Source organism: Homarus americanus, unplaced genomic scaffold, assembly GCF_018991925.1.
Source record: "Homarus americanus isolate GMGI-L3 unplaced genomic scaffold, GMGI_Hamer_2.0 scaffold20670, whole genome shotgun sequence".
NCBI lineage: Eukaryota > Metazoa > Arthropoda > Malacostraca > Decapoda > Nephropidae > Homarus > Homarus americanus.
The window spans coordinates 5,534-23,122 of record NW_024714136.1 but is presented as its reverse complement, the minus strand read 5'-3'; the positions used below and the strand labels follow the sequence as shown (position 1 = coordinate 23,122).

General features: G+C 37.6%; 1 protein-coding gene across 1 annotated transcript; it reads right to left on the bottom strand.

The window, feature by feature from the left end:
• Positions 1 to 8,982: 8,982 nt before the first annotated feature.
• Positions 8,983 to 16,587, bottom strand: LOC121875879 (oocyte zinc finger protein XlCOF15-like; the record flags this gene model as incomplete). The annotated part of the gene is made up of 2 exons (XM_042380609.1): positions 8,983 to 9,420; positions 16,363 to 16,587. Coding segments are annotated over 2 exons (663 nt in total), but the record flags the coding sequence as incomplete, so codon positions are not given.
• Between the last annotated feature and the right edge of the window lie 1,002 nt (positions 16,588 to 17,589).

The window sequence follows — 17,589 nt, the reverse complement described above, 5'->3', positions numbered from 1 at the left end:
CCTAAACTATGGGTCCAGGAACTTATCCCTGTTGTAAGTTGGGGACAGCCTGTATTAACATAAAACTATATATTCAGGTGCACAAAATTAATGACATTCTTGTAGCAATCATTTTTTAAAACACCATTGCTAGATAAACACATGCCAGTACTATTAGGAAAAGTTGTATATAAGAACAGCAAATATCTAAATACTGTATGTTAATTTAAACAAGTCTTCTGCTTGACATGATCAAACAACTAATTTTAACCCAGAGTTTGACATTTCAGCATTGGCTACTATAAGAAAATGACTGTCCAAGGATGAATTTATATATAACCAAGAAGAGTTACCTAACTAAGGTCCAAGATGCTAACTGAACAATATATTAAACATGATATTATATACAGTTAAGAGGTGTTAAAGTTCATCTGCCCCATAACACCAGCTACTATATATGAACCCTAACCATTATTTACCAGACAATGGTACCATATATCATATATCTTTAAGTGATGAAAGAATATATTTAAAACATGAATCAAAACTACCAACCATTTTAGTCAAGATAAAATATCAAAATATATCGTCAGAATTGAGCAAAACTTATCAAATATTTACGTACAATTTCAACAGAGATTGAAGAGTTTCCGTGAGATAGTGACAACACCTTGACTATAACAAATGGTCTACCACCACTGTACTACTTTACCAAGATGATTTACTACCCGTGTTAATGTACGTACTTGTAACAAAACTTACGTCAAGTGTAAATAAAGACAGACGTACATAGTTGACATAACTACTGATGCACAAATTATAGTAAATGAGAGTTCATCAATGTTCAACAAAGCTTATCTAGTGAAGATGAAATTTTAAGCACAAAGATGATAAGTTTTACATTTGCTTACTACTGTACTGTAAATAACATTATTAAAAAGGCTGATGAAACAAAATGGAGAATTATTATGAGTGATGTTTAACCAACACCAAATGTATACACTAAGGCCATGGTAGAAGAAATTTACATCTTAAAAGCAGATAATTATAACTTGTGTTTGATATCTATAAAAGTGGCATTTGTCACTTGTTTTTATTTCTGCTACATTCATAGAGTTTCTTCAAGTGGTTTTATATTGATGTATATCACTGTATTCAAGTTTATGTGGCACATTTACCTTCTGTTAAAGTCATTCAAACATTTATTGAATTCTGTTTTTTTCATGCACAAGTTTATGATGTTTGAGATGACCCTTCAGGGAGAAACATTTTCCACATTCCTCACATTCAAACTCCTTTATACCACTGTTTACAAGAATATGTCCCTTGAGACCACTCTTGCGTGAGAAACATTTTCCACATTCCTCACATTCAAACTTCTTTATACCATTGTGTCCAAGAATGTGTCTCTTGAGAGTACTCTTCTGTGAGAAACATTTCCCACATTCCTCACATTCAAACTTCTTTATTCGACTGTGTCCAAGAATGTGTCTGTTGAGAGTGCCCTTTTCTGCAAAATGTTTTCCACATTCCTCACATTCAAACTCCTTTATAGCACTGTGTCCAAGAATGTGTCTCTTGAGATCACTCTTCTGTGAGAAACATTTCCCACATTCCTCACATTCAAACTTCTTTATACCACTGTGTCCAAGAATGTGTCTCTTGAGATTCTGCTTCTGTGAGAAACATTTCCCACATTCCTCACATTCAAACTCCTTTATACCACTGTGTCCACGAATGTGTTTCTTGAGATTACCCTTTTCTGCAAAATGTTTCCCACATTCCTTACATTCAAACTCCTTTATACCACTGTGTCCAAGAATGTGTCTCTTGAGATCACTCTTCTGTGAGAAACATTTCCCACATTCCTCACATTCAAACTCCTTTATACCACTGTGTCCAAGAATATGTCTCTTGAGAGGACCCTTGCTTGAGAAACATTTCAAACATTCCTCACATTCAAACTCCTTTATACCACTGTGTCCAAGAATGTGTGTCTTGAGAGTACTCTTCTGTGAGAAACATTTCCCACATTCCTCACATTCAAACTCCTTTATACAGCTGTGTCCAAGAATGTGTGTCTTGAGAGTACTCTTCTGTGAGAAACATTTTCCACATTCCTCACATTCAAACTCCTTTATACCACTGTGTCCAAGAATATGTCTCTTGAGATGACTCTTGCGTGAGAAACATTTCCCACATTCCTCACATTCAAACTCCTTTATACCACTGTGTCCAAGAATATGTCTCTTGAGATGACTCTTGCGTGAAAAACATTTCCCACATTCCTCACATTCAAACTCCTTTATACCACTGTGTCCAAGAATGTGTCTCTTGAGATCATTCTTCTGTGAGAAACATTTCCCACATTCCTCACATTCAAACTCCTTTATACCACTGTGTCCACGAATGTGTTTCTTGAGATTACCCTTCTCTGAGAAACATTTTCTACATTCCTCACATTCAAACTCCTTTATACCACTGTGTCCAAGAATGTGTCTCTTGAGAGTACTCTTAGAGGACAAATGTTTCCCACATTCCTCACAATCAAACTCCTTCATACCATTGTGTACAAGTAAATGTGTCTGAAGAGTAGACTTTAAACAAAACTGTTTGCCACATTCCTCACAGGAGAACTTTTTATCTCTGCTTGACATTGTGAACTTCTACTTAGTTACACTTGGTCTTGAGATGTGACATCACAGTATCTGAAACAAAATATTTTGCCTTAGATAATATTTTTATAAAAATTACAATTTATAAATGAAAACTACAAGTGACTAAATCAACTTGTGTAAAATGAAAATATTCTAAAAGTAATTACAAAGGTTTAATTACAGCTAATGAGGGTTTATGACACATCGTCACCCAGTGACGGACTGGCCCATCGGGAGTTTGGGCATATTGCCGATGGGTCGGTGAGCCAGTGGGCCAGTCGGTCTTAGATACATCTTAGTGAACAAAGACTGGACAACATCCAACATTTTGGTGACTATCAGTATTTAGCATGGTGCACCTGATGATCTTTATAGCAGTAGAATCTATGGGGAAATAATGGTACTGTATTCATATTGTACACTCCTAATTCAAATACATCTCGGGTGTTCTAATAATCTATAGCCCCAGTACTGTACAGTGTCAGGTGGGGAGGTGGTGCGGTCTCTCTTGCTACAGTGTCTGGTGTTGGGTCGGGCCAAAGGTAATTGTACTCAAGAGGTTAAGTCAAGTGATCTACAGCTCTTCTTATGGAATATTTACTTGAATAATATCACAAATGTTATCCCTCAACACCATAATTACACACATGACTAAATTCTTACCTTTTTCTGCACAAGTTGTCAGTCAGTGTGTTATAACAGCCTGGGGTAGTCTGTGGCAGGTTATATCAGCCTGGGGTAGTCTGTGGCAGGTTATATCAGCCTGGGGTAGTCTGTGGCAGGTTATATCTGCGTGGGGTAGTCTGTGGCAGGTTATATCAGCCTGGGGTAATCTGTGGCAGGTTATATCAGCCTGGGGTAGTCTGTGGCAGGTTATATCAGCCTGAGGTAGTCTGTGGCAGGTTATATCAGCCTGAGGTAGTCTGTGGCAGGTTATATCAGCCTGGGGTAGTCTGTGGCAGGTTATATATTTTTTTTGAAAACACAGATGACCAGGTAGTTGACTCAATCGTCACGACTGCCTGGAGTGCACAGGAAGGTTACACCATTAATTTACAACTATTAAGTGAATATTCTGGGTATACACCAGTATATACGTACAATATATATAATATACCAGTATATATATATATATATATATATATATATATATATATATATATATATATATATATATATATATATATTATACGGTAAATAAAGTGATCAAGTTTGTGTTACTTACTGTACTGTGTCTAGTTATTACCTTAACAAGGACATACATAGGTTAGGTTTCTTTGGTTGGTTAGGTTAGGTTGTATGGAGGAAGGGTGATAACTCCACCACTCATTTCCGACGGATATGAAGGTAAAATTCTTAGCACCGACGCCATTATCATCCCGGACCAACACATAACAGTTCATTATAACCATTAAACAACTCACTCCTATATTAAACTCTATAAAATATGTTACTAGTATTATAATCAACACACTTACCTGAATTAGTCATTATCCAATAACTAATAAGGTGATAATTAGCCATAATAATAGGAAGAAGTTCTGCCTCACTCGTGTTTGTTTACAATAGTTTTGGTTGTTGATCACCAACATGCCGCAATGGTCTTAGTGTGTTAATAAACTAATTTAATGACTTATATTATGATAAATTAACTTTACTACGATAAAAAAATAAAATAGTTTTATATTGTATATTAATGTTAGATATATTAATATCTTTTGGTAATAATGTAAGGCGTTCATCATTTTGTCCTGTGTTCAAGTCCCACAGCCTGAGAATAAAACGTGGTGTTATTTAGTGTTTTTTACCAATTACTGTTCCTCCTGTACTAACACGGGACAGTTAAGGTGATAATTGATTAATAAAATACGGAACTAAATGCCAGAATAGCAAATAAACAGATAAATGGTGAAATAACTAAACAATAGAGTATCGTCCTCGTCTTGGTTTTGTTGTATAAGCGACGTCTATCAATAACACATCATGCCAAGCTTAAAATGATTTATTTTTCAGCATTTATCTGCTTACTAGCCGTTCGGGAGGTCAATAATTTACTTTTTTACTTATTAGGAATAGTATTATCCAGAATTTATCCAGGAAAGTGTAACAATAGCATAAAACCTTCCCTAATCTGTTATGGGAAGCGACATGAGGCCAGGACTTACTGGTACTTACTTTCATCCTCTTCACCAAATGATTGACTCGTTAGCCGCTTGGGCGATCGGTCACGTCTCTGTTAGGCACTGTTGGCAAGTACTGGGTTGAAAATTAAACTCAAGGGTACGGAATTCGGGGAAATGTCCGTGGATAGTAGACTTTCTACATGACCGCAAGCAGTGTGTGGTGATTAATGGCACGAAATCATCATCCGTACCTGTCACAAGCGGGGTACCACAGGACAGTGTATTGGGCCCGCTGTTGTTTGTTTGTTTCATAAATGACATGCCTGACGTTGTACACTCCTCCATACAAATGTTTACCGATGACGCCGAGTTATTTCGCGAAATCAAGAACCAAGCGGACTGTGAAGAGCTGCAGAAGGACCTCTGTGGGCTCCAAGAATGGTCGAAGAAATGGCTGCCGAGATTCAATGTCACGAAGTGTAAGAGGATGCACCTGGGGCGTGCCAACGGTAAGGAGGCGTATCATATGTCCCAACGGGATGAAGAAACTGCACTAGGTGAGACTGAATGTGAGAAGGACCTAGGTTTGTATGTTGACAATGAGCTGAAGTTCTCGGGCCATTGTGAGAAGAAGGTAAATCAGGCAAATAAATTATTATGTCTTATAAGAAGGTCGTTCAGACATCTAGATGGTCCGTCCCTCATAACGATCTTGAAGAGTGAAGTGCTTCCCCATTTGGAGTACTCTCAACCCGTCTGATCCCCGAGAAAATGTTCAAAGGAGGGCCACCAGACTGGGGCCTGCACTACGACTCATCAGCTACCCTGAGAGATTGGAGCGCCTGAACTTGTCTAGCTTATACTACAGACGGGCAAGTGGGGAACTAACTGAGGTGAATAAGCATCTCAAGGGGCACTACTCAGTCGAGTGTCCTTACCTGGAGCTGGCAGACGCTCGCCCCACAAGGGGTCACAGCTCAAGGTTGAAGAAGCCACAAGTCCAGAAAACTGTGAGGGCAAACTTTTTCGGAGTGAGAGTTGTGAATTCTTGGAACAATCTACCAGAGTGTTGTGACGGCACCGAGTGTGAGCTGTTTCAAGACCAGACTTGACCAACACTGGAGCAGGTTCAGGTACATTCAGGAGCCAGTTCAAGGCCAGTACTTCCCAACAGTGCGTAACGCAGACGTGACCGATCTCCCAAGCAGCTAACGAGTCGTTCAGTGGTGAAGAGGATAAAAGTAAAAAGAAAAAAAAAGAGATTAATCAATAACTGATTCTCCAAACTCTGACTGTCCAACCATGATCTGTTAGGCCTCAATATAAGCCCAACATGACCCTATTGAGAGGGAATACGTTAAGCCGCTCTTCTCCCTACAATCCATCACAGGCATAGTGAAGTGGCTGAAGATATATCCACCCAAAACTATGATCACTTTCTTCCTCGTCCACACAAGTATCGTCGACGTGGACTTATGGTCAGCAGATATAATGTTGTCTCTTTTAGCATTAGGTTAGTATCTGAGGTGGGAGATGGCCTGCACTTCTCTTCCTGTAAACTCAGTAACTGTCCCAATGCTAACTTCCCTCAACACTACTGCCTTGACTGTCCCACTGTCAGGGACCTCCTACCACAGGAAGAGTCACTGACCACTATGTCACCTCCTACTTATACATAATAATTTAGATTTAATTCTTGTATGCTACCCACTCTTTGGTGGTGCTAACTCCCAGTCCTTAAATCATATAAATATTGTCTCCATACCACAAGTTATAGTGTGTTCTGCATGACACGAGTACCAATGTAATACACTGGTACCCGTGTCTCTCGGGACGCAGTAGGACTTGTAATATGGAGACAATATAAATATGATGTCAATAAATAATATATTATGATTCCAGTTCACTGTATACACAATGTAATATACAAGTGACCCAAATTTATACAAAATACTCATCTCTATGAGTTATTGGCAGTCACCTTCAACCCTTGCCATCATGTTGTTTAATAATATTCTATCTAGAATCATTTCCAGCATTAATTACGGTCATAAAACAGTAAATTATCATAAATATTACCTTGGCTCCTCCCCGGGCGTCGTCCAGACCAATCTAACATTTGGCTCTCAAATCAAAATATAAACCAGCCATGGAATCTTCTGCTCATTAAATTCCATAAATACAAAACTTATTATTTAAATGCTTCTTTACTCATAATGAATTTTAGGGCAATTACAGCAATATTAATTTAGTACATCCACATACAGTATCTGAAGACCAGCCATTACTGTACACTTGTTCTACAATATTGGGGTTGTAATAAAATATTCAGCAATAGTTTAAATACTTATATCTCATTCTGTAAGATATTAATGTTTGTGGCACATCATGGCCAAACATAAAGTGTATACAGGCAGTCCCCGAGTTACGACCGTCCGACTTACCATCACCCGCACTTATGAACGGGATCCCAATACATTCACCACAAAAACTTGTAATTAAAATCCCATTTTTTACATTATTTTTATCCTTATATATTGTTTAACATCACTTTATTTACATTATTTGTTATATATGGGATATTATTGTTGTTTTGTATGGGCTTTAACCTAACCTAAACTATGGGTCCAGGAATGTATCCCTGTTGTAAGTTGGGGACAGCCTGTATTAACATAAAACTATATATTCAGGTGCACAAAATTAATGACATTCTTGTAGCAATCATTTTTTAAAACACCATTGCTAGATAAACACATGCCAGTACTATTAGGAAAAGTTGTATATAAGAACAGCAAATATCTAAATACTGTATGTTAATTTAAACAAGTCTTCTGCTTGACATGATCAAACAACTAATTTTAACCCAGAGTTTGACATTTCAGCATTGGCTACTATAAGAAAATGACTGTTCCAAGGATGAATTTATATATAACCAAGAAGAGTTACCTAACTAAGGTCCAAGATGCTAACTGAACAATATATTAAACATGATATTATATACAGTTAAGAGGTGTTAAAGTTCATCTGCCCCATAACACCAGGTACTATATATGAACCCTAACCATTATTTACCAGACAATGGTACCATATATCTGTAAGTGATGAAAGAATATATTTAAAACATGAATCAAAACTACCAACCATTTTAGTCAAGATAAAATATCAAAATATCTCGTCAGAGTTGAGCAAAACTTATCAAATATTTACGTACAATTTCAACAGAGATTGAAGAGTTTCCGTGAGATAGTGACAACACCTTGACTATAACAAATGGTCTACCACCACTGTACTACTTTACCAAGATGATTTACTACCCGTGTTAATGTACGTACTTGTAACAAAACTTACGTCAAGTGTAAATAAAGACAGACGTACATAGTTGACATAACTACTGATGCACAAATTATAGTAAATGAGAGTTCATCAATGTTCAACAAAGCTTATCTAGTGAAGATGAAATTTTAAGCACAAAGATGATAAGTTTTACATTTGCTTACTACTGTACTGTAAATAACATTATTAAAAAGGCTGATGAAACAAAATGGAGAATTATTATGAGTGATATTTAACCAACACCAAATGTATACACTAAGGCCATGGTAGAAGAAATTTACATCTTAAAAGCAGATAATTATAACTTGTGTTTGATATCTATAAAAGTGGCATTTGTCACTTGTCTTTATTTCTGCTACATTCATAGAGTTTGTTCAAGTGGTTTTATATTGATGTATATCACTGTATTCAAGTTTATGTGGCACATTTACCTTCTGTTAAAGTCATTCAAACATTTATTGAATTCTGTTTTTTTCATGCACAAGTTTATGACATTTGAGATGATCCTTGCGTGAGAAACATTTCCCACATTCTTCACATTCAAACTCCTTTATACCACTGTGTACAAGAATGTGTGTAGTGAGATTACTCTTCCGTGAGAAACATTTCCCACATTCCTCACATTCAAACTCCTTTATACCACTGTGTACAAGAATATGTCCCTTGAGATCACTCTTGCGTGAGAAACATTTCCCACATTCCTCACATTCAAACTCCTTTATACCATAGTGTCCAAGAATGTGTCCCTTGAGATCACCCTTGCGTAAGAAACATTTCCCACATTCCTCACATTCAAACTCCTTTATACCACTGTGTCCAAGAATGTGTCTCTTGAGAGCACTCTTGCGTGAGAAACATTTCCCACATTCCTCACATTCAAACTCCTTTATACCACTGTGTCCAAGAATGTGTCCCTTGAGATTACCCTTTTCTGCAAAATGTTTCCCACATTCTGCACATTCAAACTCCTTTATACCACTGTGTCCAAGATTATGTCTCTTGAGAGCACTCTTGTGTGAGAAACATTTTCCACATTCGTCACATTCAAACTCCTTTATACCACTGTGCCCAAGAATGTGTGTGTTGAGATGATTCTTGCTTGAGAAACATTTCCCACATTCCTCACATTCAAACTCCTTTATACCACTGTGTCCAAGAATATGTCTCTTGAGATCACTCTTCTGTGAGAAACATTTCTTGCATTCCTCACATTCAAACTCCTTTATACCACTGTGTCCAAGAATGTGTCTCTTAAGATGACTCTTCTGTGAGAAACATTTCCAACATTCCTCACATTGAAACTTTTTTATTCCACTATGTCCAAGAATGTGTTTCTTGAGAGTACTCTTAGATGATAAATGTTTCCCACATTCCTCACATTCAAACTCCTTCACACCATTGTGTACAAGTAAATGTGTCTGAAGAGTAGACTTTAAACAAAACTGTTTGCCACATTCCTCACAGGAGAACTTTTTATCTCTGCTTGACATTGTGAACTTCTACTTAGTTACACTTGGTCTTGAGATGTGACATCACAGTATCTGAAACAAAATATTTTGCCTTAGATAATATTTTTATAAAAATTACAATTTATAAATGAAAACTACAAGTGACTAAATCAACTTGTGTAAAATGAAAATATTCTAAAAGTAATTACAAAGGTTTAATTACAGCTAATGAGGGTTTATGACACATCGTCACCCAGTGACGGACTGGCCTATCGGGAGTTTGGGCATATTGCCGATGGGTCGGTGAGCCAGTGGGCAAGTTATAACAGCCTGGGGTAGTCTGTGGCAGGTTATATCAGCCTGGGGTAGTCTGTGGCAGGTTATACCTGGGGTAGTCTGTGGCAGGTTATATCAGCCTGGGGTAGTCTGTGGCAGGTTATATCAGCCTGGGGTAGTCTGTGGCAGGTTATATCAGCCTGGGGTAGTCTGTGGAAGGTTATATCAGCCTGGGGTAGTCTGTGGCAGGTTATATCAGCCTGAGGTAGTCTGTGGCAGGTTATATTTTTTTTTAGAAAACACAGATGATGACCAGGTAGTTGACTCAATCGTCACGACTGCCTGGAGTGCACAGGAAGGTTACACCATTAATTTACAACTATTAAGTGAATATTCTGGGTATACACCAGTATATACATACAATATATATAATATACCAGTATATATCTATAAGTATATATTATACGGTAAATAAAGTGATCAAGTTTGTGTTACTTACTGTACTGTGTCTAGTTATTACCTTAACAAGGACATACATAGGTTAGGTTTCTTTGGTTGGTTAGGTTAGGTTGTATGGAGGAAGGGTGATAACTCCACCACTCATTTCCGACGGATATGAAGGTAAAATTCTTAGCACCGACGCCATTATCATCCCGGACCAACACATAACAGTTCATTATAACCATTAAACAACTCACTCCTATATTAAACTCTATAAAATATGTTACTAGTATTATAATCAACACACTTACCTGAATTAGTCATTATCCAATAACTAATAAGGTGATAATTAGCCATAATAATAGGAAGAAGTTCTGCCTCACTCGTGTTTGTTTACAATAGTTTTGGTTGTTGATCACCAACATGCCGCAATGGTCTTAGTGTGTTAATAAACTAATTTAATGACTTATATTATGATAAATTAACTTTACTACGATAAAAAAATAAAATAGTTTTATATTGTATATTAATGTTAGATATATTAATATCTTTTGGTAATAATGTAAGGCGTTCATCATTTTGTCCTGTGTTCAAGTCCCACAGCCTGAGAATAAAACGTGGTGTTATTTAGTGTTTTTTACCAATTACTGTTCCTCCTGTACTAACACGGGACAGTTAAGGTGATAATTGATTAATAAAATACGGAACTAAATGCCAGAATAGCAAATAAACAGATAAATGGTGAAATAACTAAACAATAGAGTATCGTCCTCGTCTTGGTTTTGTTGTATAAGCGACGTCTATCAATAACACATCATGCCAAGCTTAAAATGATTTATTTTTCAGCATTTATCTGCTTACTAGCCGTTCGGGAGGTCAATAATTTACTTTTTTACTTATTAGGAATAGTATTATCCAGAATTTATCCAGGAAAGTGTAACAATAGCATAAAACCTTCCCTAATCTGTTATGGGAAGCGACATGAGGCCAGGACTTACTGGTACTTACTCTCATCCTCTTCACCAAATGATTGACTCGTTAGCCGCTTGGGCGATCGGTCACGTCTCTGTTAGGCACTGTTGGCAAGTCCTAGCGTGGATAGTAGACTTTCTACATGACCGCAAGCAGTGTGTGGTGATTAATGGCACGAAATCATCATCCGTACCTGTCACAAGCGGGGTACCACAGGACAGTGTATTGGGCCCGCTGTTGTTTGTTTGTTTCATAAATGACATGCCTGACGTTGTACACTCCTCCATACAAATGTTTACCGATGACGCCGAGTTATTTCGCGAAATCAAGAACCAAGCGGACTGTGAAGAGCTGCAGAAGGACCTCTGTGGGCTCCAAGAATGGTCGAAGAAATGGCTGCCGAGATTCAATGTCACGAAGTGTAAGAGGATGCACCTGGGGCGTGCCAACGGTAAGGAGGCGTGTCATATGTCCCAACGGGATGAAGAAACTGCACTAGGTGAGACTGTGTGTGAGAAGGACCTAGGTTTGTATGTTGACAATGAGCTGAAGTTCTCGGGCCATTGTGAGAAGAAGGTAAATCAGGCAAATAAATTATTATGTCTTATAAGAAGGTCGTTCAGACATCTAGATGGTCCGTCCCTCATAACGATCTTGAAGAGTGAAGTGCTTCCCCATTTGGAGTACTCTCAACCCGTCTGATCCCCGAGAAAATGTTCAAAGGAGGGCCACCAGACTGGGGCCTGCACTACGACTCATCAGCTACCCTGAGAGATTGGAGCGCCTGAACTTGTCTAACTTATACTACAGACGGGCAAGTGGGGAACTAACTGAGGTGAATAAGCATCTCAAGGGGCACTACTCAGTCGAGTGTCCTTACCTGGAGCTGGCAGACGCTCGCCCCACAAGGGGTCACAGCTCAAGGTTGAAGAAGCCACAAGTCCAGAAAACTGTGAGGGCAAACTTTTTCGGAGTGAGAGTTGTGAATTCTTGGAACAATCTACCAGAGTGTTGTGACGGCACCGAGTGTGAGCTGTTTCAAGACCAGACTTGACCAACACTGGAGCAGGTTCAGGTACATTCAGGAGCCAGTTCAAGGCCAGTACTTCCCAACAGTGCGTAACGCAGACGTGACCGATCTCCCAAGCAGCTAACGAGTCGTTCAGTGGTGAAGAGGATAAAAGTAAAAAGAAAAAAAAAGAGATTAATCAATAACTGATTCTCCAAACTCTGACTGTCCAACCATGATCTGTTAGGCCTCAATATAAGCCCAACATGACCCTATTGAGAGGGAATACGTTAAGCCGCTCTTCTCCCTACAATCCATCACAGGCATAGTGAAGTGGCTGAAGATATATCCACCCAAAACTATGATCACTTTCTTCCTCGTCCACACAAGTATCGTCGACGTGGACTTATGGTCAGCAGATATAATGTTGTCTCTTTTAGCATTAGGTTAGTATCTGAGGTGGGAGATGGCCTGCACTTCTCTTCCTGTAAACTCAGTAACTGTCCCAATGCTAACTTCCCTCAACACTACTGCCTTGACTGTCCCACTGTCAGGGACCTCCTACCACAGGAAGAGTCACTGACCACTATGTCACCTCCTACTTATACATAATAATTTAGATTTAATTCTTGTATGCTACCCACTCTTTGGTGGTGCTAACTCCCAGTCCTTAAATCATATAAATATTGTCTCCATACCACAAGTTATAGTGTGTTCTGCATGACACGAGTACCAATGTAATACACTGGTACCCGTGTCTCTCGGGACGCAGTAGGACTTGTAATATGGAGACAATATTGATATGATGTCAATAAATAATATATTATGATTCCAGTTACTGTATACACAATGTAATATACAAGTGACCCAAATTTATACAAAATACTCATCTCTATGAGTTATTGGCAGTCACCTTCAACCCTTGCCATCATGTTGTTTAATAATATTCTATCTAGAATCATTTCCAGCATTAATTACGGTCATAAAACAGTAAATTATCATAAATATTACCTTGGCTCCTCCCCGGGCGTCGTCCAGACCAATCTAACATTTGGCTCTCAACTCAAAATATAAACCAGCCATGGAATCTTCTGCTCATTAAATTCCATAAATACAAAACTTATTATTTAATGCTTCTTTACTCATAATGAATTTTAGGGCAATTACAGCAATATTAATTTAGTACATCCACATACAGTATCTGAAGACCAGCCATTACTGTACACTTGTTCTACAATATTGGGGTTGTAATAAAATATTCAGCAATAGTTTAAATACTTATATCTCATTCTGTAAGATATTAATGTTTGTGCACATCATGGCCAAACATAAAGTGTATACAGGCAGTCCCCGAGTTACGACCGTCCGACTTACCATCACCCGCACTTATGAACGGGATCCCAATACATTCACCACAAAAACTTGTAATTAAAATCCCATTTTTTACATTATTTTTATCCTTATATATTGTTTAACTATCTACTTTATTTACATTTTGTCGGTATAATATAGGGATCATAAATATTACCTTGGCTCCTCCCCGGGTGTCGTCCAGACCAATCTAACATTTGGCTCTCAACTCAAAATATAAACCAGCCATGGAATCTTCCGCTCATTAAATTCCATAAATACAAAACTTATTATTTTAATGCTTCTTTACTCATAATGAATTTTAGGGCAATTACAGCAATATTAATTTAGTACATCCACATACAGTATCTGAAGACCAGCCATTACTGTACACTTGTTCTACAATATTGGGGTTGTAATAAAATATTCAGCAATAGTTTAAATACTTATATCTCATTCTGTAAGATATTAATGTTTGTGGCACATCATGGCCAAACATAAAGTGTATACAGGCAGTCCCCGAGTTACGACCGTCCGACTTACCATCACCCGCACTTATGAACGGGATCCCAATACATTCACCACAAAAACTTGTCATTAAAATCCCATTTTTTACATTATTCTTATCCTTATATATTGTTTAACATCACTTTATTTACATTATTTGTTATATATGGGATATTATTGTTGTTTTGTATGGGCTTTAACCTAACCTAAACTATGGGTCCAGGAATTATCCCTGTTGTAAGTTGGGGACAGCCTGTATTAACATAAAACTATATATTCAGGTGCACAAAATTAATGACATTCTTGTAGCAATCATTTTTTAAAACACCATTGCTAGATAAACACATGCCAGTACTATTAGGAAAAGTTGTATATAAGAACAGCAAATATCTAAATACTGTATGTTAATTTAAACAAGTCTTCTGCTTGACATGATCAAACAACTAATTTTAACCCAGAGTTTGACATTTCAGCATTGGCTACTATAAGAAAATGACTGTTCCAGGATGAATTTATATATAACCAAGAAGAGTTACCTAACTAAGGTCCAAGATGCTAACTGAACAATATATTAAGCATGATATTATATACAGTTAAGAGGTGTTAAAGTTCATCTGCCCCATAACACCAGGTACTATATATGAACCCTAACCATTATTTACCAGACAATGGTACCATATATCTGTAAGTGATGAAAGAATATATTTAAAACATGAATCAAAACTACCAACCATTTTAGTCTTATCAAAATATCTCGTCAGAGTTGAGCAAAACTTATCAAATATTTACGTACAATTTCAACAGAGATTGAAGAGTTTCCGTGAGATAGTGACAACACCTTGACTATAACAAATGGTCTACCACCACTGTACTACTTTACCAAGATGATTTACTACCCGTGTTAATGTACGTACTTGTAACAAAACTTACGTCAAGTGTAAATAAAGACAGACATACACAGTTGACACAACTACTGATGCACAAATTATAGTAAATGAGAGTTCATCAATGTTCAACAAAGCTTATCTAGTGAAGATGAAATTTTAAGCACAAAGATGATAAGTTTTACCTTTGCTTACTACTGTACTGTAAATAACATTTAAAAGGCTGATGAAACAAAATGGAGAATTATTATGAGTGATATTTAACCAACACCAAATGTATACACTAAGGCCATGGTAGAAGAAATTTACATCTTAAAAGCAAATAATTATAACTTGTGTTTGATATCTATAAAAGTGGCATTTGTCACTTGTCTTTATTTCTGCTACATTCATAGAGTTTGTTCAAGTGGTTTTATATTGATGTATATCACTGTATTCAAGTTTATGTGGCACATTTACCTTCTGTTAAAGTCACTCAAACATTTATTGAATTCTGTTTTTTTCATGCACAAGTTTATGACATTTGAGATGACCCTTGCGTGAGAAACATTTCCCACATTCTTCACATTCAAACTCCTTTATACCACAGTGTCCAAGAATGTGTCTCTTGAGATTAACCTTTTGTAAGAAACATTTCCCACATTCCTCACATTCAAACTTCTTTATACCTCTGTGTCCAAGAATGTGTGTAGTGAGATTACTCTTCCGTGAGAAACATTTCCCACATTCCTCACATTCAAACTCCTTTATACCACTGTGTCCAAGAATGTGTCTCTTGAGAGCACTCTTGCGTGAGAAACATTTCCCACATTCCTCACATTCAAACTCCTTTATACCTCAAGAACATTCAAACTCCTTTATACCACTGTGTACAAGAATGTGTGTAGTGAGATGACCCTTTTCTGCAAAATGTTTCCCACATTCCGCACATTCAAACTCCTTTATACCACTGTGTCCAAGAATGTGTCTCTTGTGAGCACTCTTGCGCGAGAAACATTTCCCACATTCCTCACATTCAAACTCCTTTGTACCACTGTGTCCAAGAATGTGTCCCTTGAGATCACTCTTGTGTGAGAAACATTTCCCAGATTCCTCACATTCAAACTCCTTTATACCACTGTGTCCAAGAATGTGTCTGTTGAGATGATTCTTGCTCGAGAAACATTTCCCACATTCCTCACATTCAAACTCCTTTATACCACTGTGTCCAAGAATGTGTCTGTTGAGATGATTCTTGCGTGAGAAACATTTCTTGCATTCCTCACATTCAAACTCCTTTATACCACTGTGTCCAAGAATGTGTCTCTTAAGATGACTCTTCTGTGAGAAACATTTCCAACATTCCTCACATTGAAACTTTTTTATTCCACTATGTCCAAGAATGTGTCTCTTGAGAGTACTCTTTTGTGCAAAACGTTTTCCACATTTCTCACAGTCAAACTTCTTTATTCCACTGTGTCCAAGAATGTGTTTCTTGAGAGTACTCTTAGATGATAAATGTTTCCCACATTCCTCACATTCAAACTCCTTCATACCATTGTGTATAAGTAAATGTGTCTGAAGAGTAGACTTTAAACAAAACTGTTTGCCACATTCCTCACAGGAGAACTTTTTATCTCTGCTTGACATTGTGAACTTCTTCTTAGTTACACTTGGTCTTGAGATGTGACATCACAGTATCTGAAACAAAATATTTTGCCTTAGATAATATTGTTATAAAAAGTACAATTTATAAATGAAAACTACAAGTGAGTAAATCAACTTGTGTAAAATGAAAATATTCTAAACGTAATTACAAAGGTTTAATTACAGCTAATGAGGGTTTATGACACATCGTCACCCAGTGACGGACTGGCCTATCGGGAGTTTGGGCATATTGCCGATGGGTCGGTGAGCCAGTGGGACAGGATATATCAGCCTGGGGTAGTCTGTGGCAGGTTATATCAGCCTGGGGTAGTCTGTGGCAGGTTATATCAGCCTGGGGTAGTCTGTGGCAGGTTATATCAGCCTGGGTAGTCTGTGGCAGGTTATATCAGCCTGGGGTAGTCTGTCTGTGTGGTAAGTTAATACTGTGCCTGGGGTATTGCAGCAGGCTATATCAAAATTCAGTAGTCTGTCGCAGTGTTACATCATCAGTTCTGTGGCAGGTTATATCAGCCTGGGGTAGTCTGTGGCAGGTTATAGCAGCCTGGGGTAGTCTGTGGCAGGTTATAGCAGCCTGGGGTAGTCTGTGGCAGGTTATAGCAGCCTGGGGTAGTCTGTGGCAGGTTATATCAGCCTGAGGTAGTCTGTGGCAGGTTATATTTTTTTTTACAAAACACAGATGATGACCAGGTAGTTGACACAATCGTCACGACTGCCTGGAGTGCACAGGAAGGTTACACCATTAATTTACAACTATTAAGTGAATATTCTGGGTATATACCAGTATATACATACAATATATATAATATACCAGTATATATCTATAAGTATATATTATACGGTAAATAAAGTGATCAAGTTTGTGTTACTTACTGTACTGTGTCTAGTTATTACCTTAACAAGGACATACATAGGTTAGGTTTCTTTGGTTGGTTAGGTTAGGTTGTATGGAGGAAGGGTGATAAC